Genomic DNA, 26,776 nt, shown 5'->3' on the forward strand with positions numbered 1-26,776 from the left:
GCTGCTTTCGACGCGCGTGCAGGCTGTTTTCGCAGCGTTTGTGCTTCTGCAATTTAACATCAATCACATCGCCTTACTTTTCTTCGGTCTGAGGGAGGCTGAAGGCGTGAGTTTTCAGCAATTCATCGCAGTGCGCTGCATGTTCAACATAGTAAAGTGAATTCATTGTATAAGCGTCGACCGGTGCCGCGATGGCGTACTGTTGTGTCCCGTAGTGCAAATCGCGTGCCGGGAAAACTGTGATATGCATGACACCTCGTTCTGGGGAGCGGAGCAGAAAACAACCATTGCAGACGTGGACGATGGCCGGCTGATAATGGCTAGAGAACGACTTCACGTGCTATGTGAAGAAAGTACAAGCAAGCTCCGTCGCCTCTGGGAGCGGCGCTTTCACCGGCGAAACAATCGAGGCCCTGCTTTTCACTACAAAGTCAACAGTGGAAACAACTCGCTACCTCCTATTCCAAGGCACCAACTACATAATAACAAGGAAGCTAAGCAGAGACCCCATAGAAGCAGTATTCGGCAGAGTCAGGTACATGTGCGGTGGAAACGACATGCTCGACGCCCGGGCTGTGACGGCTGCTTTGGACCAAATTGTAAAATCCAAGTTCACAAGGCCACCTGAAGTCGTGACGTGCGGCACTGATGTTGACAACTTGGTCAGTAGCCTGTCGGTGACACTTTCTGAGGACCTGAAAGAGCTTAGGGAATGTACTTCCGCTCCCCCGCTGCCTGTGACATGCTCTGGTTTGGCCTACGTCGGCTGTTACATCGTGAAACTTATCACGGACTTCGGGCGCGAATCTTGCGCCATGCTCCTCACTACAAGCGACAAAAATCGGCCACTGTACGCGCTTTTGAGAGACCAGGACAGAAGCAGGCTTGCCTACCCGAGGCCAGAGTTCTTTGCACTTTTAAACGGGACCGTCCATTCTTCGCGAAAATAGCAAAACACCTGCCACGCACGCATGTTCTCAAAGTTCTACAGCTGCTCGTAGAACCGCATCTGGACGTACCTCCGCTGAACTGCCCCGAAAGTGTTGACAATAGTCACGGAAGACGGTCAGCAAGTTTGATTGCTGACATATTCTTCAGGATCCTTTTACTGAATCACTCCACTCGAGCCACCGACGACAATGAAAAGCGCATGAACTATACACACAAGCCGTCGAGGAAGCACTCCCGACTGAAGCTTCTCCAGCTCGAACAACGTTTCTTTTGAGCAAGACTGTTTTGTCACGCCGAAGACGATTTTTCTCGTGCTCGAACTGGGGAACACCATTATTTATGTGTTCAATTGGTGCAATTGTGCTTTTTACTGTTTACTTCAATGTATTGCAAACTTTAGGGGTAATTACCGGATGTTTACTTGCTAGCTTCCGACAAGCTCCTTTGCTGTTGTGCATAATACAGTAAGGTCTCATTGGTTCTCTCCAAGCAAACTCGTTTCCAGTTCGCCTGGTGCCTTTCATGATATTTGATAGGTTGATGACAACCTATGACAATTAGAGTACGCCGCTAAGTACTTCAACTTGCATATGAAACGGAAACATTGGAACTAGCCGAGGCAAAGCAAACGCGCTGCGCCGAGAGCAAAATTTTGCCGCAATTCTGTTTGTTGCACCCGATGGCGGGCGCCCACGACAGCGGAGTACTTAGGATTTCAGTTCAGAAAAGGGGGAGGGGGGCAGGAAGGACAGCGGGAAAGACCAAAAGTACACAAAAATAAACCACAGAACAAAAAAATGCCAAAGCTTGTTATTTATTCACGATACCCTAAAAATTTAGGACGATTCCACGTTCCGTTGAATTTTGTAATTATTTCATTAATTTCTTTAGAGAAATCGCAAAATGGCTCATCTTCGCTTTGAGTACATCGAAGTCGCGTGTGGGTGGTGCTTTAATTGCTTCTGCGCATCGATGCGCAGAAGCAATTGAAGAGGGTAAGGTGACAAGAAGGTTGCAGTAGGGACGTTCCCAGGACGCAAGCTGGAAGCAGTCATGAGGCAAGCGAGCGCAAATTTGAGGCCGTTTAAACGATGTCTTAAATGAAGATACGGCAGGACTAGCGACCACGCTGGCGAAAGGGGTCGATGACATGCGCGCCACTTCTCAGATACAGGTAGTGATATGTACGATACCGGAGGTACCAGTGCATAACGGCAACCTGCAAAGAGCGGTTGTCACGCAAACCAAGAGATATGGCGGATAGGTCAAGAGAAAGGCTTTGAGGTGGTGGAAATAGAGAGGGGTGCACAGGAGGGGTGGTTTTCAGCGAGACAGAATTCACTTTGATGGGTGGCTAGGTCATGAGGTGGGTTGGCGACTTGCAGGACGCGCAGTAGCTTTTTTGAGGGGCACGCGGGCCCTTTGGGGGGGGGGGGGGGGGTGAAGGGCAGGATAGCTAGTAACGAGGAAAACAACCAGGGAGACACTGACAGGTGGTATGGACAAAGACGATTCCAAAGTGGCATCAATGTCTAAGACTGGGAGAGTCCGGGGCAGAAATAGACGAAGCCACGAGGGCCGAGCCAATTCAGACGTAGGGTATATAGGGGAGACCCGCTCAAGTTCGCCCGGCGACGCCAGCGCTTGCCTTTCCCCTGCCAGAAAAAGCGCACAACAGTAGAGTCTTTCAACCCTTCTGCTCCCTTTGGCTTCCACGCATTTGCGAAGCACGCGCTGCACGTGAAACGTCCCTCGTTCCGCGATGTCACCCCAACAGAAAAGGGGGTGACATTGCTGCGTCGTCAACTGTCACAATAACCATGCAAACACGAAGAGGTCGACTCCACCAGTGAAATTCTACCGATTCCCAAACCGATGGTACGAAACAAGCAGACGACAGAAATGGATTAAAACAGTGCGCCGAAAAAAGTATGTAAACAATTTTTTTCATAAAAATTAGCACGCGTAAAATGCATTCAAAATTACGGGTGCTAATGCCTGCGTCACCGTTCCTCTAATCTATCGAGTTACTGGGAGATGCACGTCCCCATCTTAAAAGTATAAATTTTCAACGCCCGTCTTTAGAGCACTGTTAAAAAATGGCGAAAAAATATTTTATGCTGCTACTATTATTCGATATTGTTGGGGACGTAGTAGTTGAAGCTGTGTGTACATGTGGTATCGGTAATGTGTTATATATGTTTATAATCTACGCAGCGCCGACGGAAGTGTGTGGTTGCCAAAAGCTTGGACAACTATGAAAAAAAGAAAAAAATGCATAAACCGTTGTTGCACGTCCGTTGGCAGATACAGTGAACTAGTTGTTACTGAGTGTGCAGGGGTAGCCCGAACAACACGGTGCATTTTTGATACGCGACTGTCACGGACGGCCATTTTTGGCGACACCGCGTCACGGCAATTAACGGGCGCCGTACTCCCCCACTGACCGTGAGAACGGCGAGCGCATGAAAGGGAGCCGAGAAGTGCAGAATGGGGTGCTCTTCTTAGAACGTCGCCGCCACCGACGGTTGATCCTTTTGTAACTGCGGCGGCGTCTTCAAGGTCGTAGAAGGCCGCGGTATACCCCGAACAAGGATTAGACTACGAGACGCACCGGCTGAGAGCCAAACGGTGGACCGTTCCCACGGGGAAAAGCGTGGGAAACGCTCTGGTGGCCAAGCCGTATGACAACAACCCGACAGGTTGTCACTCTCGCTAGTTGAGGGCCCTCTCCCAATTAAAAAGGGGTGGGGGCAAAATATTTTTGGGGCGGAGTTTCCCATCAATTAAACGCGCATGATTGGACCCATGTAGAGGTCTCTTGTCCCCAAGGAAGAGAGCGAGGAGACACGAGGGAACTTAAGCGCAGGATTTTGTTCTGCTAAGCAGACTGGTCGCTGAACAACATGGTGTAGAAACAGATCAACAAGCATCTCTTCTAGAAGTTTTTAGTGTGGCTCTGTATCGGTTGGCCACATAAACTTAGCCGTTCGTCTAGTTGTGACGCGATATTAACGTCTGCAACGTAGACATCGGGACTTCGCCTCGAGTTAGCTCAACCTGCTCGAAGTCACCTGCAAGCACTAGCCTCCCGGAGCCACCAGCGTTGCAACACCGCCGACATCGCAGTCATGCCAGAACTCTCTTCGACTTTTCGCATCCGATCGTCGGGGACGCAACGCGGCCGGTCATCACACGTATGTCTTCACCTGTTTATCTTCGAACTTTCTCTCCCGTAGTCTATTGGTGTTAGTTTGTGTAGTTTGTAATAGTTCTCTCGCGTAAGCTGATCAAGTGTTGATGTATTTTGTTAGTTGTATTGAAGTGTTGTATTAGATCCCGTGTGCTGCAATATCACTAGAGTGAAGTCTGTTTTGTTTTCTCACGTCTCTGATCTATTCACTGTCTCTGCTTGCGTACGGAACGAACCAACCTGCTGTCATTCCCGTCGCCGACTTCGCGCTGGCGATGCTATAGAGTGGCAGCTTGTAACAGCGACCAAGATAAATGCCTTTATAGCAATGCGCTCTTCCCCTGCAGAATAGACACACAAAAAGTTCTCTGAAAGCTGGGCGCTCATCATGATGGTACGCACGCTGTTCGTGAACTCAAGGTACCCGCGATGAGAACGGTGATAATGCAAGGAAAGACACGCAAGATAGATGTCAATTTTTGTTGTGGTTAAGTAAAGTGTGGGATTGGGCTAGTTGGTAATCCATATAAAACTTCTAGGCGCGTAAAACTTCAGACAACTAACATAAGAGACAAGGACTGCGCTCGTCCTTGTCTCTTATGTTAGTTGTCTGAAGTTTTACGCGCCTAGAAGTTTTGTTGTGGGTCAGAAAGAAGCCCCAAATAGAGCATTTATTTTTGAAGTGCTGTGTATATACCGCACGATAACTTGGGTGGGTGCTAGTAAATTGAGGTATCCCAGCAAACAGCAGTCACAGCGCAAGAACCGCTTAACCTAAAGCACGAGAAGCGGCCTTACCCATGCACCCAGTAACAAACAGTGCATAGTACACAGAGTAAAGCAAATAAAACAGGTATATAAATATGAACGTACAGAAAGTTTTATTCGCCTCTAACGTCGTAAACAGCGTCGTCTTTCACTTGCGAAACGCACTTTGCTCTGACGAGGATGGCGTCGTCTGCTACAACTTGCTTCGCTGCCCTTTTACCAAATTGCTGCCACGATAAAAAAATCCTCAATTGCGGCATGCTATTAAATGTGGACAGAGCGCATACATCATAAGCGCGCGCGACGCGAGACTCTCAAAAACACGTGCAGAACGCGTGCAGCGAGCGAGCAAAGCAACGCTTTTTCAAGCAGGTTGAATGGGACAGCGGAGAGGCGAACACTCGAGGAACCAGTTTTCTCCCCCCATTGACTGACAGGATGGATGGATGCTATGAGCGTCCCCTTTATAACGGGGTGGTGACAAGTATGCCACCAGGCTCGACAAAAAAAAACACCTTTTTTCTTTTTTTTATGTTGGCCTAATGCCTCTACTTCGATAAATTCTATCTTAATGGAAAAAAGGTAAATTTTCAGCTTAAGTTCTCTGCCATTTACGGCACACTGTCCATATTTTATTTTTCCAATATTTATTTTTGTCCTTTCTCTCTAATTTTCTGCCACCAATACTCTAACCGTCTCTTACTTATTTCAATCGCGGGTGTGTTCAGCTTTCCATTGTTGTCCCTAAAACCCAAGGCTTCCTGTAGGCTCGTGCCCAAACGTACACCTGGGTGGATATCTCCACATTCAATCAGAACATGCTCCGCCGTTTCCTTATCTTTCCCGCAGCATGTGCATTGTTCTTTACTGAATCTTGCTTTATAACTACGCGTTCTAAGGCAACCCGATCTCGCTTCAAACAGTAAAGCGCTTCCCCTTGAATTATCGTAAAATGCCTCCCTCCTTATTTCATTTTTGCCCTTTCGGTAGTTACTCAAAGCCGGTTTTTTCTCCATAGCTGCCATCCAGTAAATCCTCTCCGCCTCCCTGACTTTTCCCTTAACGCTCTTTGTTGACATATGGCTTACAATACCAGCCGTATATTTACTAGTGAGTCTTCTAGTTCTTTTTCTCCACTGTGTGTCCACGCTCTTCCTATACAAATAACGGAACACCTTCTCTGCCCATCTACTCTCCTTCATATTTCTTAGCCTTTCTTCGAACCTTATTTTGCTCTGCGCTTCCCTCGCCTCAAAACCTGCCCACCCCATATCGCCCTTTACAGCCTCGTTTGTCGTCTTCCCGTGAGCACCCAACGCGAGGCGTCCCACAGTCCTTTGATTTACATCCATTCCCGATTGTATCTCTGCCCTCGTGCACACCACTGAGTTCCCAAAAGTAAGCCCTGGAACCATTACACCCTTCCACAGACCTCGAAGCACCTCATACCTATTGTATCCCCACAACGCTCTGTGCTTCATTATTGCCGCATTCCTCTTTCCTTTTGCTGCCGAGGCTTTTTCCTGTACCTCCATGTATCTATCACTCTCATTTACCCATACTCCAAGGTACTTGTATTCACTTACCCTCGGTATTTCTTGGCCTTGTATGGATACCGTCTGATCACAGGGATCATTGAATACCATCAATCCACACTTCATTACACTGAATCCTAGTCCAAGAGCTTCACCTTCCCTTCCGCATATATTCGCCAGCTGCTGTATATCATCTCGACTGTCCGCAAATAAGACGATATCGTCCGCATAAAATAAACCTGGAAGCTTCTGCTCAATCATCATGCCGCCCTGTTTGTGTGACAGATTAAAACCAATGTTGCTACCTTCTAGCGCTTTTTCCATACTCACCATGTACAGCATGAATAACAGTGGGGACAAAGGACATCCCTGTCTCAGACCCCTGCTAACCTCAACGTTCTCTTTGCTACGCATTCCTTCCCACTCTATGCAAACTGTATTTTCTCGGTATATCTCCCTCAAAAGCTGTATACAGTCGTCGCCCATGCCCATTCCTTTCAATATATCCCACAAAATTTCCTGATTAACGTTGTCGTATGCCCCAGTGATGTCTAGAAAAGCCACGTACAAGGGCCTATTCTCTATTTTAGATATTTCTATACACTGAGTGAGAACAAACAGGTTATCGTCTAACCGCCTGTCGACTCGAAATCCGTTCTGAAGTTCTCCCAAAATATCGTTATGTTCGGCCCATGTTTCTATTTTCATTTTTACTGCTTGCATCGCCAACCTGTATAGTACCGATGTAATGGTTAGTGGTCTATACGAGCGAATCTTGTCCTTTTCTCCCTTGCCTTTATAGATTAAGTTCATTCTACTTTGTCGCCAACTGTCCGGTATTTGTCCGTCCTTTAAGCTTTTTTCTACTGCTTTTAACAATGCTTCTTTAGTGTTATGTCCTAGTTCGTTAATGAGGCTAACGGGAATCCCATCTAAACCCGCGGCAGTGCGCTTTGGAATTTTTCCTTCGGCCTTTTTCCAGTTGAAATTATCAAGTACTAGCTCTTCCTCTGTTGCTTTCTCCGCCACACTTTTACTCACCGGGGAGATCCCCTGGACGCTCTTTTGAAACGAATCGGCTGTTACCTTTTGGATGTAACCTAGCGCTTCGTACCCGTCCAATTGATTTCCTCCTTCATCTAGAATATGTTGTTGCGTTGTGACAGACTTCCTACCTAGCGCCTTTATGTGGCTCCAAAAAATCCTAGGCGCGGCCTCCTTTTTTTCGTGTATCTCTGTCATCCAGCGTTCACTTTCACCTTTAATTTTTGCCTCTACCAATTTCTGTACAAGGGATTTTTTCTCTACATATATTTCCCATATTTGTTTGACTTCGTCCTGCGGCCGCTTCTCCTTTTTTGCCTTTCTATGCTCCCGTGATGCTTCGCGTCGCTTCTCGATCGCCTCCCGGATTTCCTTGTTCCACCAACTTTTTGGCTTCCTTTTTCCTTTCCAGCAAACAGTTTTCTTCTCTTTCCCTATCTCCTTCGTCATTAGATGTAACAGCTCACTATACTCCCAGTCCTTGCCTGGTATTTCGCCTACTTCTTCCTCGACTCTTGCGGCTATATTTATTATTTGTTTGTCATTTAAATACGAGCTGCCAGACTGATTCCATGCTCATATTTTCAGTTTCGTATCCCATTTGTAATGTTATTCGTTTATGATCACTACCCAAGCTGTTAATGCCTTCCTCGTCTATCCTCATTTCTGTCAGTTTGTGGTAAATTCCTTCAGTCATGAGACAATAATCAATACTTGATTGCTTGTTTCCGACTTCCCATGTGATCTGGCCGTCACATTTAGGCCCTGTGTTAACTATCTCCAGACTATGTTGCTCGCAAAGATCTAGTAATAACTTCCCATTGGTGTCTGAATATCCGTCAAGGTCATGTATGTGGGCATTCATGTCCCCTAGAAGGATGATTTCGGCCCCATTACCAAATTCCTTAATATCCGCACTCATGCAATCCACTATCTCCTGATTCTTTTCTCTGCAGTTATTCCCCGTCCACAAGTAGGCTACCCCTAGCCACGTTTCCTTTCCACCTACTGTGCCCAGAACCCAGAGGTGCTCTGAACACGTCTGTTTCACTCTAACCCATTTGGCTCCGCGGTGAATTAGCATTCCTACACCCCCACCTTTCCTTTCCGATATGGTCCTGTTACACCCTTCCCAAACATAATTTTTAATATGTGGTGGCTCTTCCAAGTCTCTAAGGTGTGTTTCTGTAACCGCATACACGCCTATCTGTTCTTTGTTTAACTGCTCCTCAATCTCTAACCATTTTGCCTTCTTTCTGCCACCCTGCATGTTTATGTAACTAATTGCAACACGCGCCTTTTTCCTTTTTCTTTTACCTTTTTTTCTGGTTTTTCGCAATTCTACCTGTCAAAGCGTCCTCCTGGTTGTTTTCCCTGTTACGAGCTACCCCGGACTCCGAAGGGCCCGTGAGCCCCCCAAAAAAGCTACTGCGCGTCCTGCCAGTCGCCAGCCCACCTCGTGTCCAAGCCTCTTATCGAAATGAATCTTGTCTCTTTGGAATCCACCCCACCTGTGCACTTCCCTGTTTAAATCCACTACCTCGAAACCCTTCTCTCGACTAATTCGCCATATCTCTTTGTTTGCGTCGACAACCGCTCTTTGCAGGTTGACGTTGCGTACTGGTACTTCCGGTACTGTGCATACTACAATTTGCACCTGGGGGGACACGGTGCGCATGTCATCCACCCCTTTCGCCAAGGTCGTCGCTAGTCCTGACGATTCTTTTTTCAGGACGTCATTTAACCCTCCCGCAATTACAACGAGGTGACGATTGTTAGCTTTAGCTGCGAGTTGTTCACCCGCTTGACTCATTACTGTCCCCAGCGTTTGTCCTGGGAACGTCCCTATCGCAACTCTCTTGTCGCCTTTCACCATTTCTTTGATTGCCGCTGCGCATCGGACTAAATTTGAGACAGCGCCATGCTCCGCAGCGCCTCCCTCGGCGTGGGCCTCCTCTATTAGCATGCAGGGTGGTATAGGAACAGGCTGAAGTGGGAAGATATGGAAGAACAGCTAAGGGAGGAGAGGCCGATGATATACGGTTTTGTAGAAACACATCTTAGGGACATGGGACAACCGCCTAACAATCCGGACTACGCGTGGGAATATTGTAATAGAACAGAAAGCAGAAGAAAGGGGGGGGGGTATTAAGGCATTGATTTATAAAAGTATAGACTAGCAAGGGGTCAAGCCGGAGTGCAAGGAACATGTATGGCTAAAAGGGAAAGTGGCAGGGCAAATGACACTCTTTGGTCTGGGTAGTGATTAGAAACGTATCAAGCCGAGCTTTGGAAGAGAAATCAAATTGGAGACGTGGCATTACGAGCAACCACGCTGTAAAATTTATTCAGTAAGGCAAATAGAAGAGCTATTAAACAAATTGAGAAAGTAATCACTGAGGATAAATAAAGCAGTGGGGACGTATAAGAACCTAATTATAATGAGCTAGAGCTTGCTAAGGCACGTGACAAGTCACCCCGAAAAGAAGACACAAACCCAAGAGTTCGTGGGATGAGGAAGTTAAGAAAGCCATAGCAAAGCGTCAGGGAGCCTCTAGAGGACACAGAACTGCTAAGCAGCGGGGTGAACCGACAAATGATGTTGCCAAGTGGGACATCTTTGTCAGTTGTAGAAAGGAATCATCCCTTCTGATCAATGAAGGGATTAGAAGAAAGGGGGCTCAGTGGCTGGCAGAAGTACATGAAAAGAATAGAAAGGCAGCTGCGAAATATTTTGAACCATCTAAACTCCCTAAGAAGTGAGGCAGGCCTAAATCACAGGCTTATAACTACAGCCCAAGGTGGTAGGCTAGAAGGGGACCAAGCTATGGAATATATAAGAACAAGGGTGACAGAAAATTTTCAACAAAGAAGTGCTTTATGAACCACAATAGACAAGGATGAATCAAGTGGCGCAATGGCTCCATTTTCACAACAAGAGTGGGAAAGGGCTGAGAAAAGGGTTCCTAGTAGCACATCAGCAGGCCTAGATGGCATTCCAATTAGGCTGATAAAAACATTAGGTCCGAAGTCTAAGCAGGCCTTGAGAGAGGCAGTGAGCAGAATAATTGATGGAGAAGTTCCCGATGGATGGAAGCTTAGCAGAATGAGCATGATCTATAAAGAAAAGGGGGACAAAGCTGACATAAACAACTACCGTCCTAAAACAGTGACATCAGAGGTCTACAGGCTGGCGATGTAGATTATAAAGGAAAGACTGTAGGCATGGATAGAGGATGAGGGGGTGCTGGGGGAACTGCAGAATGAGTTTCGGAAACACAGGAGGTTGGAAGACAATCTGTTCTCACTGACACAGTGCATCGAAATAGCAGAAAAGGAACACAGGCCCCTGCGGCTAGCATTTTTGAGGGAGATAGGTTAGACTTGAAATTCAGTAAGGAAAAAATCAGCAGTCATGATATCGGAGGTAGTGAGCTTAGGATACAGGAGGTCACGCTAGAGATAACAGATAAATGCAAATATCTGGGCGTACGGATAAGCAATGGGACCGAGTAACTAAGGGAACACGAAATATGTGACGACTAAAGGCAACAGGAATGCAGCAGGGAAGAACAATAGGGCACTGTGGAATTAAAATAGCTGTGATGGGAGAGGAACAGGAAAATGGGTCATGGTTCCTGGTCTGACGTTCGGGAAAGCGCTTGAGCATGAGATCAGAAGTTAAAGCAAGATTAGAAATTAAGCAACGTGGAATAGGTAGGCTTGCTTTAGGAGCTCACGGGAATACAAATCAGAGTACAAGGTGATGTGGGATGGACATCATTTGAGGGCAGGGAAGCTAGTAGCAAGATAAAATTTTGAGAAGCGATTGAGAGAAATGGGGGAGAAGCGTTGGGCTGGGAAGGTTTTCAGCTACTGGTACATGAAGAATGTCGATACAAAATGCACGAAGCCTCACCATAAGATTGACGGGTAAATACTTAGAAAACAGCAGAGGGCAAAAAAGAATTATGCGTTAAGAACAAGGTGAAGGAAACTGAGACCGACATGTGGAAAATCGGCATGATTAAGAAGTCTGCACTAGAGATTTAGCGAACTTTTAAGCAGAAAATTGCCAAAGAAAGGATCTACTAGAATACTCGGGGTAGTTCTGTGCTGTTTGAGGCCAGGACGGTAGTATTGCGAACCAAGACATATCGGGCCAAATACGAAGGGGTAGACACGGTATGCAGGAGGAAACTGCCCAACACTTGATAATGTTCTGTAAAGGGCTTCACCCTATACTTCAGGATGACGGCGCAGAGTTTTTCAAAGCATTGGGCAAGGAAGGCAAAACAGACTTTAAGCGGGTAGAATTAACCATGAGGAGGTTACCTGATTGGTGGCTAAAGTCAAGGCACGAGTGAAAATTAAACCCTTCACTGCAAAGTACCAGTTCTCAACAACACTATTTAAAGAAAAAAAATAGATCCAGTTTTGGGGTCACGAAGCAGTACGGCTTGGTGGCGTTAGCCACCACCCGGTCTAAATGGTACAGCCATATCAATCCATCCATCCATCGGAAATAATGTAAAGATGGTGTAGTGGTTTTCACAGCATATCCATGCAGGGAGTGAATGATGGGGGGGGGGGGGGATGTCACGCCCAAACTACTTCACAGGTGGTGTCAACTATTGAGCGATAGGTGGCGTTGTGTTCGCGAGTGGTGATCGGCACTATCATCATTATGGTTCGCAGAGCAGCGACGCCGGCGGTGACCCTGGCGGAGGGCAAGCCTTGGTGGCGGGCGAGAGGGTTGCGCGAGTCTCTTTGGCTGGTGGCGTTTGGCGAAAGAAGGCAGCAGCTTTCCTCTCTGAGCGGCGTCGTCCTCGTCTGAAGGAGTGTTGGTTGGTTCGAGTGGGACGAGACCCGCTGTTCGCATGCGGTGACCCGGCGGACTCCTTCACAGGTTTTTCGTCGGTTTTCGCAGGTTTTGGTGAGGTTTCTTTGTCCCTTTTTCTCCCTTTATTTTGCAGGTTAGGCTAGCTCCTAACTGACTTGGTAGCCTCGTGGTGGTTCTACCGCGATGACTACCAATCTGCTCTCGCAGATTAGGCCGCGGGTGCACTACGCACGCGTGCCTAAGGGCGTCGGCAGTGCCGACATTTGCAGGGAGCTCGTGAAGCGTTTCCAGCTCAGCGAGCTGAAATGTGTACAGGATTATGGCTTGGGGAAGTTTGAGGTGACATTCGCGAACACCGAGGCGAGTCGGCGGTGTTCCGACGATCCAGTCCTCGCCATTCGCGATGCGAGGATCAGGTTTCAGTACCGAGGTGTTCGGGTCAAGGTAGTGCGCGTCATTGGCTTCCCGGCGGACGCGGATGTGCGCATCATAGTACAACTGTTGGCGTCGTATGGAAAGGTTTTGGATGTGGCGCGAGAGGAATCAGCGTATCTGCCGGGAGTCTGGAGCGGCGTCCTCGTGGTCAAAATGGAGATGCACAATAGTGTCCCCAACCTCCACCAGGTGAGGGACGTCGTCGTCCAGTTTCAGTATGAGGGCGTCGCGCGGGTTTGCCGGCGCTGCTACAGAACCGGACACCATGCGGCGAAGTGCACTGTACCACATTGTGTGCGCTGTGGGGCTTTTGGTGACGACCAGTGCGCGGTCAAATGCAAGCACTGCGGCGGCGACCATGGCCCCCCTCACAGTGCAAGGCGTTGACGACTTCGTCGGCCGCCCCACCTGTAGCCTCTTCTTTTCAGGAGCAGGTGAGCGGCGTTGCGGAGGATCGGGAGGCTGCTCCAGGGGACGCCGAGGGCTCGACCCAGCCACAGCCGGAGCCCATTAGCGAACGGGCTCCAGGAGGGGAAGAGCAGGAGGTGGGGTCGGAATTAGCTGAGGCCCTCACCCTTTCTGCTGCCGCCGAGCCGTCGCCGGCCTCGCCTGCCGGTGCGCCCGGGACCAGCCCTGCTGACGCGCCTGCTGCCGAGGAGAAGGAGGAACCCACGAGCTGGTCGGACACTGTTCGGGGCAAGAAGCGGCGCGCCAACGGATCACCAGGGCCCTCCAAGGAGAGGCTGGCTGCGGCTCCGAGCGGCGGCCCCGGCAGCCCTAAGGACGGACGACCTCCCGGGTCCGAAGCGAGCCGCAGCGACAGAGTCTGACGAGGAGTCCACCTCGTCGACTGTCACGTACAGTACCACGGGTGAGTTGAACAACAGTTCTTGCCCTAACTGTGGACCAGGCAATTGCGAGTGTTCGTTAATGTCTAACTCAGTGTACTCGTCCACGAACGAGGATTCCCTCTCCGAGGGGGACTCTCGTTCGTAGGTTTATACTAGGTAGCTTTTCAGCAGCTGATACCTTCGAGTATCTGCTGTTTCCTTCTCTCCTGTGATTTTCTTTTCGCTTCTTGCCTATTCTGGAGTCTGTTTCTCTCCTATCTTTCATCATGGCTTCTTTTCTCACTATTGCTACCTTTAATTGTCGAGGTATTACAAGAGCAGCAAAACAAGCCGAGGTTATCCATTTAGCTCGGTCTCGGAAAATAGACATTCTCCTTTTGCAGGAAACTTTTGTGTCTAGATTGCAACAAATTAAGAACTTCGACAGAACGTTTGGCACCAAGTCCTACTGGAACTATGGCGGCGCATGTTGCCGGGGAGTTGCTGTCATTTTAATGCCACGATTCACCGGTTCTGTGCTACGCTACGCCAGGGATTCGGATGGCCGTGTTCTGTCGGTGGATCTCGACTCTGGCGTTAGAATCGTGAATGTTTATGCTCCAGTGCAGTACCGACAGCAGAAAGATTTCTTTAATTCCCTAGATTCTTATCTAGTTGGCCCTTCCCGTGTCATTTTAGTAGGCGATTTCAACTGTGTTTTAGAACAAGCGGATCGCGTTTCCCTCAGAGGAACTCCAAAGGTTAGAGACCGAAAAGGCGACCTAGAGTTGCGGGAGCTTGTTCAAGAGCTAGGGCTTGTCGATGCTTGGCGGTCCCTCTGCCCTCTCCAGTCAGGAATGACTTGGACGGGGAGGGGGAGCCGCTCGAGGATCGATCGTTTTTATGTCTCGCCCTCGCTTGCTCCTGGCATGCACTCTAGCTGGCTGTGTTCTTCCGCATTGAGTGACCATAGCCTCCTTGCACCGAGATTTGCCGACTCTAGTTTAGTGCCATGGGGCAAGCGACCGTGGCGTCTGAATCCGCGGCTCCTTAAAGATAAGGACGCCACAAAAGATGTAGCGACCTATCTCATCGGTTCACTCCTTGGCGACCAGAACCTAGGCGGTAGCGATTGGGACACGGCGAAGGCTGGAGTCGCGGAGCGCTTTCGGGATTGGGGCAAGAGGCGGGCGCGGGAGGAGCGCGCCGGGATCAAAGTGGTCTCTGACGCGATTCTCCTGCTCTCAAAGCCATTGTCCTGCGGCCCGGGGGTAACCGCGGCTCTCACTTCACTGCGCAAAGAATATAGAGTCCTGCTCCAGCGACGTTGGGACCGCTTGCGGGCCACAGCACGCGCAGAGCAGTGGGAATTGGAGGCTTGGTGCAGCAGAAATGTCCTTCGCAGACACTTGGCTAGGAAGAGCTCAGCGATAACCTCTTTGGTCAATCCTAACACAGGCAGTTTAGTGGAAACGCAGGACGAAGTATTAGAGGTGGCAAGACAGTTCTATAAGAACCTTTACGCCGAACCACCTCCCACTCCGTACTCGTTTCCTTTCACCAAAACTTACGCGGACTGATATTTGCGACACTCCTCTCGTCGAAGAAGATGTGTTTGCAGTCCTTAAATCCATGAACCATAATCGCAGCCCAGGTTCAGATGGTTTGACATTCGAGTTTTATGTCAAGTTTTGGAGGATTTTGGGGGGGGGGGGCCTTTTACCACATTGGCAAACAGGCTTCTCTGTGAGGGGACCCTGTCAGCAACTCAAAGGAAGGGGCGGATCACTCTCCTGTGCAAGGATGAGGCGAGACGCACCGACCCGAGAGCCTGGCGGCCCATCACCCTCCTGAACTGTGACTACAAGCTCATAGCTAAGTGCCTGTCCGTTCGACTCAATCCAGTGCTCAGTACTGTTTTGGGTCCGTACCAGGCGTGTTGTGTCCAAAATAGATCGTGCCAACTTCATGGTTTTGCTATCAGGGACCTTATAGAATGGTCGAATTCTCGCAACCTAAGTGGAATCCTTTGTTCTTTTGATCAAGAAAAGGCCTTTGATATTATCAGTCATAAGTACATCTTTAAAGTTTTAAAGCAGGCGGGCTTCAGTTCCAAGTTCATCAGCATGGTCAGGGCTCTCTACTTCCGTCCTTGTTCTGCTGTTGTCATACAAGATCGCGTCTCGGATTCTTTCGGTGTGTGCCGTGGAGTCCGACAAGGCGACCCACTGTCGCCCGCTCTCTACGTGCTCGCATTCGAGCCGCTCTTGCAGAGGCTTTCTAAAGACACCAGCATAGGTAGATTTCCCCTTCCGCCAGGTTCCCCCCCCCCCCCCAGTGGCAATGTTTGCCTATGCAGATGACCTCTCTATGGTCGTCCCGGACGAGGCAACTGTTTGTACTGTCTTGGATGTTATGGAGGGGTACTGCTCGGCGAGCGGCGCCAGAATAAATTAGTCAAAGAGCGCAGTCATGTATCTGAACTGCGCTCCCTCCAGTCCACGTCCTGTACATGGCCTCCCCATACAGAAGCGCCTACGTATATTAGGTTTCCATTTCTAGCCAGATGGCCTGACTACCAAAAACTGGCGGTTAGCAAGGCAAAAGCTGACTGACAGGATTAAGGAACTCGGCGCCTTGTCTTGTCCGCTTACAGCTAGGGCCACGATAATTCGATCACTGTTGTTCAGTTTCCTTACGTACATAGGTTCGGTTATGCCAGTTAAACCCCACACCAAAGTTATCTTGGAAAAGAAAGTTTTCGAATTCTTTTGGGGTCGTGCCTCTCCTTTTGTGGCGCGCCCCGTGTTGAAGTTGCGCAGGGACGAAGGAGGACTAGGTATTCCCGACCTTAGCGTTGTGACCACGGCATTACATGTTAAATGGACACGGGTAGCTCTTGATTCAGATATGCTCCTTACTAGAAGCTTCGCGTCGTATTTCCTGAGCACCAGGCTGAGGTTGTTCTCGCCTGGGGCATTTTCGAATTCCGTGCCTCGGGCGGGAACGCCTTCTGCCTTCTATGCAGGGGCCGCTTCTACTTTGGCCTGTCTCCAAGAGATCGACCCCGAGATAGATTTAGTTTCGATCGAACTCCGCGAGTTAGTCGATAGACTCGCTCCGGAGTTACCTGAACGCTATAGAGAACACGACCTGTCCCAACACAGTCCTAAATGGCGGTTAATTACTGCCAGTTTCCTGGACGCGAAGCGCGCTACATTCATGTATCGCCTGGCCAGAGATCGCCTGCCTCTAAGGTTCAGGCCCTTCACAAGATTTGCTCAACGAGGAGCGTGCCCTTTTTGTACTATGGAGGACCTGGTTCACGTGTTCTCTCAGTGCGCACTACCAGCTGCCCTCCATCGAATGATAGCTAGCTTGTTTGGCCACCCAGGTGTTCCTTTCAACACCGTTCGTTTTCTTCATCCCCTGTCGCGACAAGTGGCTAAGCAATACGTGCTTCTGCTTGTTGAGTGCTCCTACGAAGTGTGGGTGGCACGGTGCTGTGCCGTCTTTGACGGCAAGCGACCCGGGCTTCACGAAGTGCTTGCAAAAGTACGGAAGGAGGTCTGGTTCGTTCTCCACCGGGAGTGGCAGCGCCTAGGTGCAAAGAAGTTTTACGAGACGTGGCACCGTCCGGCAGTGATTTTCAGTGAGGCAGGAGGGCAGATAACCAACTTTTAATGACGGCTTTCTCTAAGGCTCCACGACTAGGCCTAGTGAGCCAGTTGCCCCCGAGTTTGGTCTGTATGGTCTTTCACCCGAGCTTTGCATGTGCTAAGGTGATCCTGTCACCTTGTCGGGCTTTACCCGCAAGGTCCGTGTTGGCCCCTTCTGTAGGCTCGGCAACTCCACTCGTCGAGGCGGAAGGTGGCTCCCTTCTTCGAGAAGGACTAAGCCGGCTTTCAGCCGTGCCGGTTTCCGTGGGTACGTTTGGTTTGCGTGCAGCGGCACTGGCTTCTGCACCAAACAGTCCTGTAGACCCCACAGAACGGATTGTGTCTCGCTGCGCCCTTGTGGTGAGGAGACGGGCCATGACCGCAAAGCGCCTCGCGCCGAGCGATAGCCCATCCGCCCTGAAGGGGTGTCGTCGCAGGCTCTCAGCCGCCCGACATTGTGAGGGCACGGGCACTTTGGTTGTGGTGACTGAAGTTACCGCGACCGAGGGGTGTCCCGCTGCCACGTTTTTGGGTACGTCCACTTTGCGTGTGGTGGCGAGAGCTACCGTGCCAAAGGGTAGCCCCTGTGACAAGTCTCGCTGGGCCCTAGCGGTCAGGAGACGGGCCATGACCGCAGCGCACCCTACGCGCTGCGATAGCCCACCCTGCCAGGGTACGTTTACTTTGCGCGTTGCGACTGAAGTTGCTTCGCCGGAGGATAGTCTCTTTGTCGGGCCTCCCTGGCTTGTATGCCGGGAGGCAGGCCGCGTCTGTTTGGCGCCTGGCGCCGAACGGTGGCCCCCTTGCCAGGGCATGGCCGTCTGCCCGAAACATATGTTCCCCCCACACAACCCTGGGGGGAGGCGCTACCGGGACAGACGTAGGATGATGATGGGTTGATGAGTTAAGTGTGACTCTGGGACAAAGCGTTTCGGCGCCGCATCTCCTTGCTATCTGACAACGGTAGCGGTGGGTCTGCCGTGGACGGCACCGTGGGCTGCGGCAGGCTCACATGGTAAGTGAAGCGATGGCGACGCCGCCTTTTGTGTTATGTTTGAGTGTATGGTAATTTTGCGTAAGGTTGTTTAGCGTGTGGATCACAGTTGATGTTATAATAATTCGGCTGACGATATCTTTGATCAAAAAGCCGTTAAATAAATGCGTCTTGTTTGGTTTGATCCGACCGCGTCTGCTGTGTCCGTTCACTCTAATAACGTGGTGGTGGCGCTCGCCAATTCGAGACCCCACAATGATGATAAGTGGGGGCGAATCGTCCGTCCGTACATCCGTCCATGCGTCTGTACATTCACGATTGCGTCCGTTCGCGCTTTAGTTCATGCGGACACACGGACAGACGCCCCACCCAATATTCACTCTGCGGATATGCTGCGATTTTTTTACAAAGGCTTGAAGATTACACGTGGAAAAAGGTTCCTTGTGGCACCCGTGCAGTGTTGCGGGAGATTTTCATCTATCGCGAGTAGACCTGGCTAATCTTGCAGTGGGTTGAACTGGTGTTACCGTGACGAATTTTTTCAGTTACGATCTCAGACTAAATGTTTGGGATAACACAATTTCCACGTCCTCAGTCGTTACATGACCTTGTACTCATTTGAAGCAATGTAACTTAAATGTAATGGAAGACTGATTATCGCATAATTTGGTAGTGGTCTGTTCCGGACGAACTCCTGATCAAGGATCGAAGAAGCCTACTGTTTAAAGAGATTACTGTAATGCAGATGTTAGGATTTTGGACTGCAAAGTTCTCATTCTTGAGATGGGGCGACAGACGGAAACACCTTGCGGAATAGATGCAGAATATGGCATGTAATTTGGACAAGTACGTGCCGAAACGAACCAGGACAGCGAATTAGTGCAAGCTTTGGAATAACTGCAATACAATTTAGCTTAAACGGATAACATGACGCAAGCGTCGGAACAAAAATAGAAAAGTCAGTTTCGCCCGCAAGGGCGATGCAACGAACGCGACAGCAACAACCTTGGATGTCGCACCGAAAACGGCATGCTGATCGAAACGTGCAGCGCGAAGCTCATGCACAAATGACGCATGACATACAAAGGACGAGAGCGAAGTAACAACGTTTACCGCTCGACATTTACCGCTCTGTTTGAAGAAAAATTGGCCGCAGCTTCCCTCGGGGGAACACTGAGGAGGATGCGGAGCATATAATTGGTTAACGGGGTGTTAAAGTGCGACTTACTTGGGTCGATGGCTAAATTGGTTAACGTGGTTGTGAAATGGGGTGTTAAATTGCGACTTACTTGGGTCGCTGGCTAAATTGGTTAACGTGGTTGTAGGAGAGGTGTTAAATGAGTGAACACGTACGACACGTATGCGAAAGGGCGGCGTTTATTTATTGCGACGAACTTTGAGCACGATGGCTTTTAGATGCCACTTTGGCCGGCGCTGGTCGAAGGGACGTCGATCATTGCGACCTCGGACGTCGACGCGCCGTACAAACCAACCGATGAGCGGCAACTGAGCGAGCGAGCACCGACCTTGAGTATATATACAGCGCGACGGCGCATGCACTGTCAGCTGTCGAATGTTCGAGAAGGGGGAGAAGCGCAACGGCGCATGCACTGTCAGCTGCCGATGTTCTCGAAGCGTGACGGCGCATGCGCGCTACAATATACAGCTAGCGAATGCTCGTGAAGAGGAGAAGCGCACGCGGTGTGTAGAGGAGGAAGGCTGCACAGATGGTGGAAGAAGGAAGAGGAAGCTTGCGGACGGCGCCGCACTACAAGCCTCGAGTATTGGATGCTCCGCATCTAAAAACGAAGGACGAAACGTAATCACAAGTACAGATGAGTGCAAACTGTCCCAGTTGCGATTCTTCGCTGTGTATGAAAAGCGCGCTCTTTTCGCAAACGCGTGGCATGCGCAGCGAAGTGACTTTTGTGGGCCCGGCAAACAACGCAATCGCTCAGGTGAAAGCCGAAGGCACACGATGCTCGCCTCAGAAGGATAAGCACGTGCACCCAACTCCCCCAGTCGCGGAACAAAGTACGCGTGGGAGATAAGCGCGCGCGTCCGCGAATCGCGACGAGGTAGGCGCGTCGAGCGCGGGCGGTTTTTTTTTTAGTTTTCAGGTATACAGATTCGTATACATATACGTTGAATGACGGTGGCGGCGATGACGGCAGAAAACCAGCCGAGAGTGTCCATATAATTGCTATCGCAATCAAAAGGAGATGTGGCAGACTAGAGCACAGACGATGTTTTTTAAGACTTCTACAGGGTATGACAAGTTCTTTACACAGCTTTAATATGTCATTTCAGCATAACCTTGCTATCTTTTTTGTACTCATTTGAGAGCACTTCCATTTTCTCCTTGATAGGCTTATTGGTTCTTTCTCCACAGCTCTAGATACGCAATGCGAAAGTATGGCTATCTTCCTCCTCGTCAATCGACCGGGCAAGCACGTATTCAAACAGACAATTCACTTAGCAGACTCGCCAAAATCTCTCAAATAAAGATATCTATAGTTATGCGTAGGTTGTGATGATGTGCAAAAGCCGTTTTTGGAACATTGCAGGCAGTACACTCTGAGGGAGCCGGTTCCGTCACCTGCAGATCGTTGGCGCCGTTGGAGTGTGGGAGCACGAAACGGACACGTGGTTACTTCCCGACTATTCTTACTCGTGAGCAATACGCGTATCTACGATGTAAGATCATTGGCGTGCGCAGGGATCCCCTTCAGGGGGGAGGCGAAGGTGCGTCGCAGCTCCCCTCCCCCCGCTGCCTATTATGTCAATGTATGGGACTGCAGCGGACGCGTGACAGTACATCGTTGGCGTCGTTTATTTTAAGCTGCAGCCGACTGATACCACGTGAGCACGCGTCAGACGTTAGCCAGAGGATGATAAGCTTGGATGGCTTACGGAGCGAAGCGGCCCACGATAAGCGGCCCAGGCAGTATCGCGCAACGGGCCCGTCTCCGCAAGAATTCGATGTGACCGCGTTCGCCTGAGTAAACACGATTTCTGACGAAAAAAAAATCGAGATAAAACTACGGTTCGCATGACTGCCAACAATTTGCCGTCAATTTGCAGAAAACGGGAACTAAAACGCCCCAAGCGAAGCACCGAAAGACGAGACAGTGACTTGTCGCCGCTTGCGTTCATATACGCGCGTGTCCCGCCAAATCTGCCGTGGGCGCCAAAGCGACCACAGCAGCAGCTCTGGCAGGATACGGGAGAGACTGACTGTTTCTAACGTATGCCTGGTGCCTGTATTCCGAGCTCGGGTTTAACGCTATAAAGAAGCAACTTGTCTGTTCGCAGTCGTCTCCAAACCACGGGAACGAAACCTTGAAAACCCAGCGCACCGTGCTAGTTCGCATCTTATATAATTCAATCTCTGGAGTTGGGAGCTCGGCGCCACCGAAGCGTTCAATCTCAGTCACTGCGTCAAACAAATTGAGCCCCGATACGACCTTGGTGCTGGGAAAGCCATGCCTTCGCATATAAGGCTGGGGACATTGTTACAGGAACGAAAGGCTCGAAATGCGACAGCTGAAACGGCACTGACTATGCTCGAGAAGTTTTGAGGAGCGCAGAAGTCTCAGTTCAGAAGCCAGAATTTGTGGTCTGCAGTAATTAAGAACTAAAGGAGCTGATAGAGTTCAACTCTGTGCCAACGGCGAAGAACGAAAGAGTAAGAGTGTAGAAGCTAGAACGGTACGAGTTTTACGGATTTACACCACTGAATAAGCAAGTACCGTAGCGGCAGGGGCGTAGGCAGAGATATTGTAGGGGGGGGGGGGGGGAACCCTAATATCGGAGGGCGGGGGGGCGTGGAGAAGGGGGGCACGGGGCCGGTGTGCCAGCCCATGGCTACGCCCCCGCGTGGCGGGTATGGGATCAGAGAGAGCCGAGAACGCCCATAGTAGATTGGTCAAGTTAACCGCCACAAAGCGAGATAAGCTCGCGCCAAGATGCAGGCAAGTAGCCAGAATTTCGTTTCGGGGGGGGGGGGGGGATCACTATTTTGATTTCGGGAGGGGCACCCCCTTAAGATGGCCATTTGTCACTCTCCATTCCATGGCGAAAATTTCGGGGAGGGGGGGGGGGGGTAATGACTGGTGGGCCACTCCCTGGCAACGCCCCTGGCAAGAAGGGGTAAACTTGACATTAGTGGGAGCGTGCATCCGGCACTGCACTGAATATACAATAAGTTTAGCATGCGCGGTACCGGATCAAATGTGCTAAAACGAGCACAATGAACCATGTCAACCCAGGGTCAATGCAATCGCGTCCACAAGTCCCGCCACAAAGTACTGGCTTTGCATTGTTTAGTTACCCGTATCAAAAGCACTGGACGTCACGGGTGCCAACAATGTGTACCGAATGGGAAAGTTCATTGCCTCCAACGGCCACGCGGTTGTCAAGGCCGGCAATGGAATCAGTGTGCACGATGCCCCAGCAGCTGGAAATACCTTGGCAACTAGGCTACCACGGCAGTGTACGCATCAAGTCATAGTTGTCTTTAATTCGATGGCACGCGCGACTCGGCAACGTTCACTCGAATATTTTAACTGCCGTTCCTGCCCTGGACAGAGTCCAAAGTAGCACAACGCCTCATAACAACCGCGGGGCAGGGGTGGGGTTCCGGTCATTACCGAAACGAAGCACTGCGAAGGCATCGAACAAGAGCTTTCGAGCATGGTTAAACTTTCTGTACCACTGCGTTCATAACTACGGAACAAAAACTACACTACTGACAGAAACAGGCCATAAAACTCACTCTTAACGGAACAGCAGTGCGGCGTAGTCGCGGGCAAGGTGCACCACCGCTTGTCACAGCGTCCAAGCAACGAAGAAACTGGCAGCAAACTGAGAGGCTGCGATCAGCTACAGCTGGCTATAAGGTGATGCGGTGACAACAGCGCATCCTCTATTTCTTTTTCACTGGTCCAATTAACACACACGCAAAAGAGATATCGCGAGTGAGCAAAGCCACGTGACTTCACTCGTCAAATGGGAAGGAAGGCCGCGGCTTTCTTTCCAGCCGCCCAGCGCCAGGCGAGGCTCGAGTGTGATAACAAAAGTGCAGTCTCACCTTCATCTGCGCGCGCTTATGGCGACAATTCCGCGCGACGCATCCTATGCCTCTTTGAGCGTGTTTGTATGAAGTACATGCGCGTTTGCGCATGCGAGGTTGAAAATTATCGGGACATGGTTTGAATTCACAACCCCCCCCCCCCCCCCCAACCTCTTGGTTGCGTGCGGAGTTCGCTGAAACGTTAAAACCATTGACCAAGACGGCAGGCCACGTGATGTCACTTTGACCAAGCAGTTGCAAGCGCGCGTATTTCGAATCTAGCAGAGGCTTCACGACATGAAATGACGCCCAATGAAACGCAAGTGGATGAGTCCGGAGGTCACCTTGATATTGCTTCGACCTATTATGTGTAAGCGCTCGCATTTCGAACTAGTGGTAGTAATAAAAGGTGATTGATTGAGCCAACAAATTAATTTATCTCGCTTTGACCAATCATGTGTAAGCGCGCGCATTTCAAAAATGTGTCTCGCGTCAATGTTCTTTCTTTTAAAGGCACTGTGGAAGCTAAAATGCTGAATCACATGCCTGCTGCAGCGCCAGAATGTATCGCTTAAATTTAATGACAATGTTTTTATTTCCCTTGCTGAAATACATACCGCTTTATTTATGATGAGACTTAAACAGTGGCGGAAAATCGTACAGTTATTGTCACCTTGCAAGTATGCCTTTTTTTTCTTTTGATTTTCTAGTTCTCCAAGAACAATAAACTCGTAGCACAGCAACCACCGAAGCATTTCAAACCATCGAAGTTTATTTCCAAACCATCGAAGTGTTCACGTGACGCCGCCGACAAGTTCTCGGGGCCGGGTACCTGCAGACATGGCGGCCGCTGCAACTTTTTAACGCGGTAGCGTTGAAGAGTTTGTTTCGCAGAAATTCCGGCGTTGGTGTTGTAGGTTGTGAGCGAAAAATCGGCAAAGGAGCAAATATTTTAATTATTAAATATTTCCAGGCACGAGTGGAGACTGAAACCGTGCCGTTTGCGTGTCAAGCGGGAGGTTCTACCACACAGCCACGAACACCCCGAAAATAACTTCATCTGCTTGGAAATAAATTGAAAGTAACTTTCATGCTTGACAAACACACGCGTCCTGTATGCATGCTTCACAATACAACATGAAACATGTCCGTAATAATGCGTGGTACAAGCGTACATTGCCGTCAAGCGTCAAAACATGGGATTATCTTCATGACTTCATAGTTTAAAGCCAGTTACCCCCTACAAAAAGAACGCACGTTACTGCACCCTTAAAGACACGTAGTGGGTGCGTAACCAGTTCGGAAAGACTTCATACAGTAAGTGTTTGAAGTATACGCACTAGGAACAGAATAACGCTATAGTGTTCAACTCTTAAAGGCGAAGCTTAAGGGCCCCCCACTTTTATCTAATTAGAATGTGTCAGTGCAAGGAAGGGCACTCCAGCAGGTTCTCCAGCAGCGCCAAGGGTGAACACAATAAAACACGAGGAGCATCCATACGGGAGCATCGGCTCTAATCTGATGGATGGATGGACGGAATAACTTTATTAATGTCGAGTAGGCCTCGTGCTAGTGTCCCAGCCCGAAGCGTGCCAGTGTTTTGCAGCGCACTTTCAAGTAAAAGAGCCCGCAATCTCTCAACCGGCTGGTACCCAGAGATTGCTGCCACAGTGTGTTCGCAGGTAATCTATGTAAATAAAACTCGATATTGTTAAATTTTTCTTGCGTATCGCACAGCGATACAAACGCGCGCGCTAGAATACATCCCCCCCCCCCCCCAAAAAAAAAAGCTTCTTGCTACGCTTTTGTCTATGCAATGGTACCTGCAAATAAAAACTCACAGGATCCCTCATTCATATCGCCCAAGACGACTTCAACAGTGTAGGGGTGATATCAATCCTACACCGCGAGACACGTCGCGGATAGGCTGCATTTAGGGCTAACAACCATCGAGCGGTAGGTGGCGCAAGGCTCGCGCGGGGTTCATCATTATCATCATTATGGTTAGCGCGGTAGCGACCGCAGTGACGCTTGACGGCGGCACATGAGACGTGAGCGGCTGATGTAAATGGTCGTCTCTTGACGGGGTCCCGCAGCAACCGTGGGTCGTGTGCCGTGGGTTCCTCGTGGTGAGTCGGACATATAGGCGACGCCGCCTACACGTTCTTCACGTTACTTTTTATTTGATATAAGTGCATTGTAATATTGTATACAGCTGTATTTAGCGTGTTGATCCCTGGGGATGTGTTTCATTCGGCTGGCGCGATATCGTCGATGTAAAAGTAGTTCAACAAATATTTTGCCTGGCTCGACCGTATCTACTGCCTCAGTCAGTTCCGAGAGTATGTCATTACAAAACAGCACAACACGAAAGCTCTCCACTTAGTTGTCTTCGTCCGCCCCGACGAGAAACTAATGAGAGATGATGGTAGAGAAGGAAAGGCAGGGAGGTCAACCAGTCGAAAATAGCCGGTTTGCTACCCTACACGTTGGAACGGGATGGGGGAGATGGAAAGGAAAACACTTCGGGGGCTCAGGCTGTCGTCGTCTCTTGGCGTAACGCAGGCATAGAGCATAGCCATTTGTAGCATGCTGGCGCCAAAGTGTCCTTCATCTTGTTCTTTGAGAATCTTCATGATGATATTAACTGCGAAGAACTTTAAGTAAGACCGCATATAAAAACTAAAAAAGAAGCAAGCAGGAAACTGAAAGAGAAAGAAAAATAATACTAGAGAGAAAAGGACGAAGAACAGGACGATACAAAGAGAAAGAGGGGATGAATGGATGAACTTTATTTGGTCCTTCGGAATGTGTTTTAGCACGTCGCGGGCCGCTCCCACGTTGAAACAGAAAGAGCAAGTCTCTCTGTTGCGTCGCGAGCCCAGTGAACTGCCCATAGCTGTTGTTCAAGTCCGGAGCTTGGCAATAGCACCCTCCCATCCGGACGGCGTGATGACTTTCCCACAGCGTAACGCAAAGCCCTGCCAGCGCATATGTTCCAAGGTAGCTATATCGTGGCAGAAAAAGGCGGGAAAAAAGAAAAGGCCAGAAAGGAAAGAAGGCTGCCCAGTCCCGAAGTTCCTTCAGGCTTAGCATCACTAGTGCAAAGCTGCCTTAACATTTACCCTGTTGCCATTATAGTCTCTTTAGAGTCATTATAGTCTAGCTAATGAAATAAGGAAGCAGACAAAGGGAGAAGGCAGGAAGGTTTTCGAGAGAAACATCTCGTTGGGCCACCCTACATTGGGGGATTAGGGAAGGTGACAAGAAATAACAGATATTTTTAAAGTCCTGTGCTCCGAGACCTCCTTCTGTGCCTTCATAGATATAAAAACCTTTTTTAACTATTCAAAGCACCATACCGATTTCTTCCTATACTATGTGCAGGGAGTTGTATTCTGTATTTATAGATGGCATCCTACTGCAGATAAACACTTCAAAAGGTCGTAA

At 49.6% G+C, this 26,776-nt stretch overlaps 2 protein-coding genes across 3 annotated transcripts in view; one reads left to right on the forward strand and one right to left on the reverse strand.

The window, feature by feature from the left end:
• The window catches only part of LOC119181837 (spindle assembly abnormal protein 6 homolog), a 269,839-nt gene extending 246,634 nt beyond the window's left edge, over positions 1-23,205 (reverse strand). The window contains exon 1 of the mRNA XM_075875137.1: positions 23,030-23,205. The gene's annotated coding sequence lies outside the window, so the exon portion shown is untranslated. The remainder of the gene's footprint in view (positions 1-23,029) is intronic.
• On the forward strand, positions 12,279-24,428 carry LOC142774604 (uncharacterized). 2 transcript variants are annotated; one of them, XR_012886458.1, is made up of 3 exons: positions 12,279-12,427; positions 13,198-13,640; positions 24,037-24,428. XR_012886458.1 is itself a non-coding variant. In XM_075875139.1 (2 exons), exon 1 carries the CDS (start codon positions 13,105-13,107, stop codon positions 13,597-13,599), a length of 495 nt encoding a protein of 164 aa, XP_075731254.1. In that variant the 5' UTR covers positions 12,279-13,104; the 3' UTR covers positions 13,600-13,640; positions 24,037-24,428. The 2 variants fall into 2 exon arrangements, 1 of the variants encoding a protein (XP_075731254.1); XM_075875139.1 differs by having other exon boundaries at positions 12,279-13,640.
• Positions 24,429-26,776: the final 2,348 nt, after the last annotated feature.

Source organism: Rhipicephalus microplus, chromosome 10 (genome assembly GCF_043290135.1).
Source record: "Rhipicephalus microplus isolate Deutch F79 chromosome 10, USDA_Rmic, whole genome shotgun sequence".
Classification (NCBI taxonomy): Eukaryota; Metazoa; Arthropoda; class Arachnida; order Ixodida; family Ixodidae; genus Rhipicephalus; species Rhipicephalus microplus.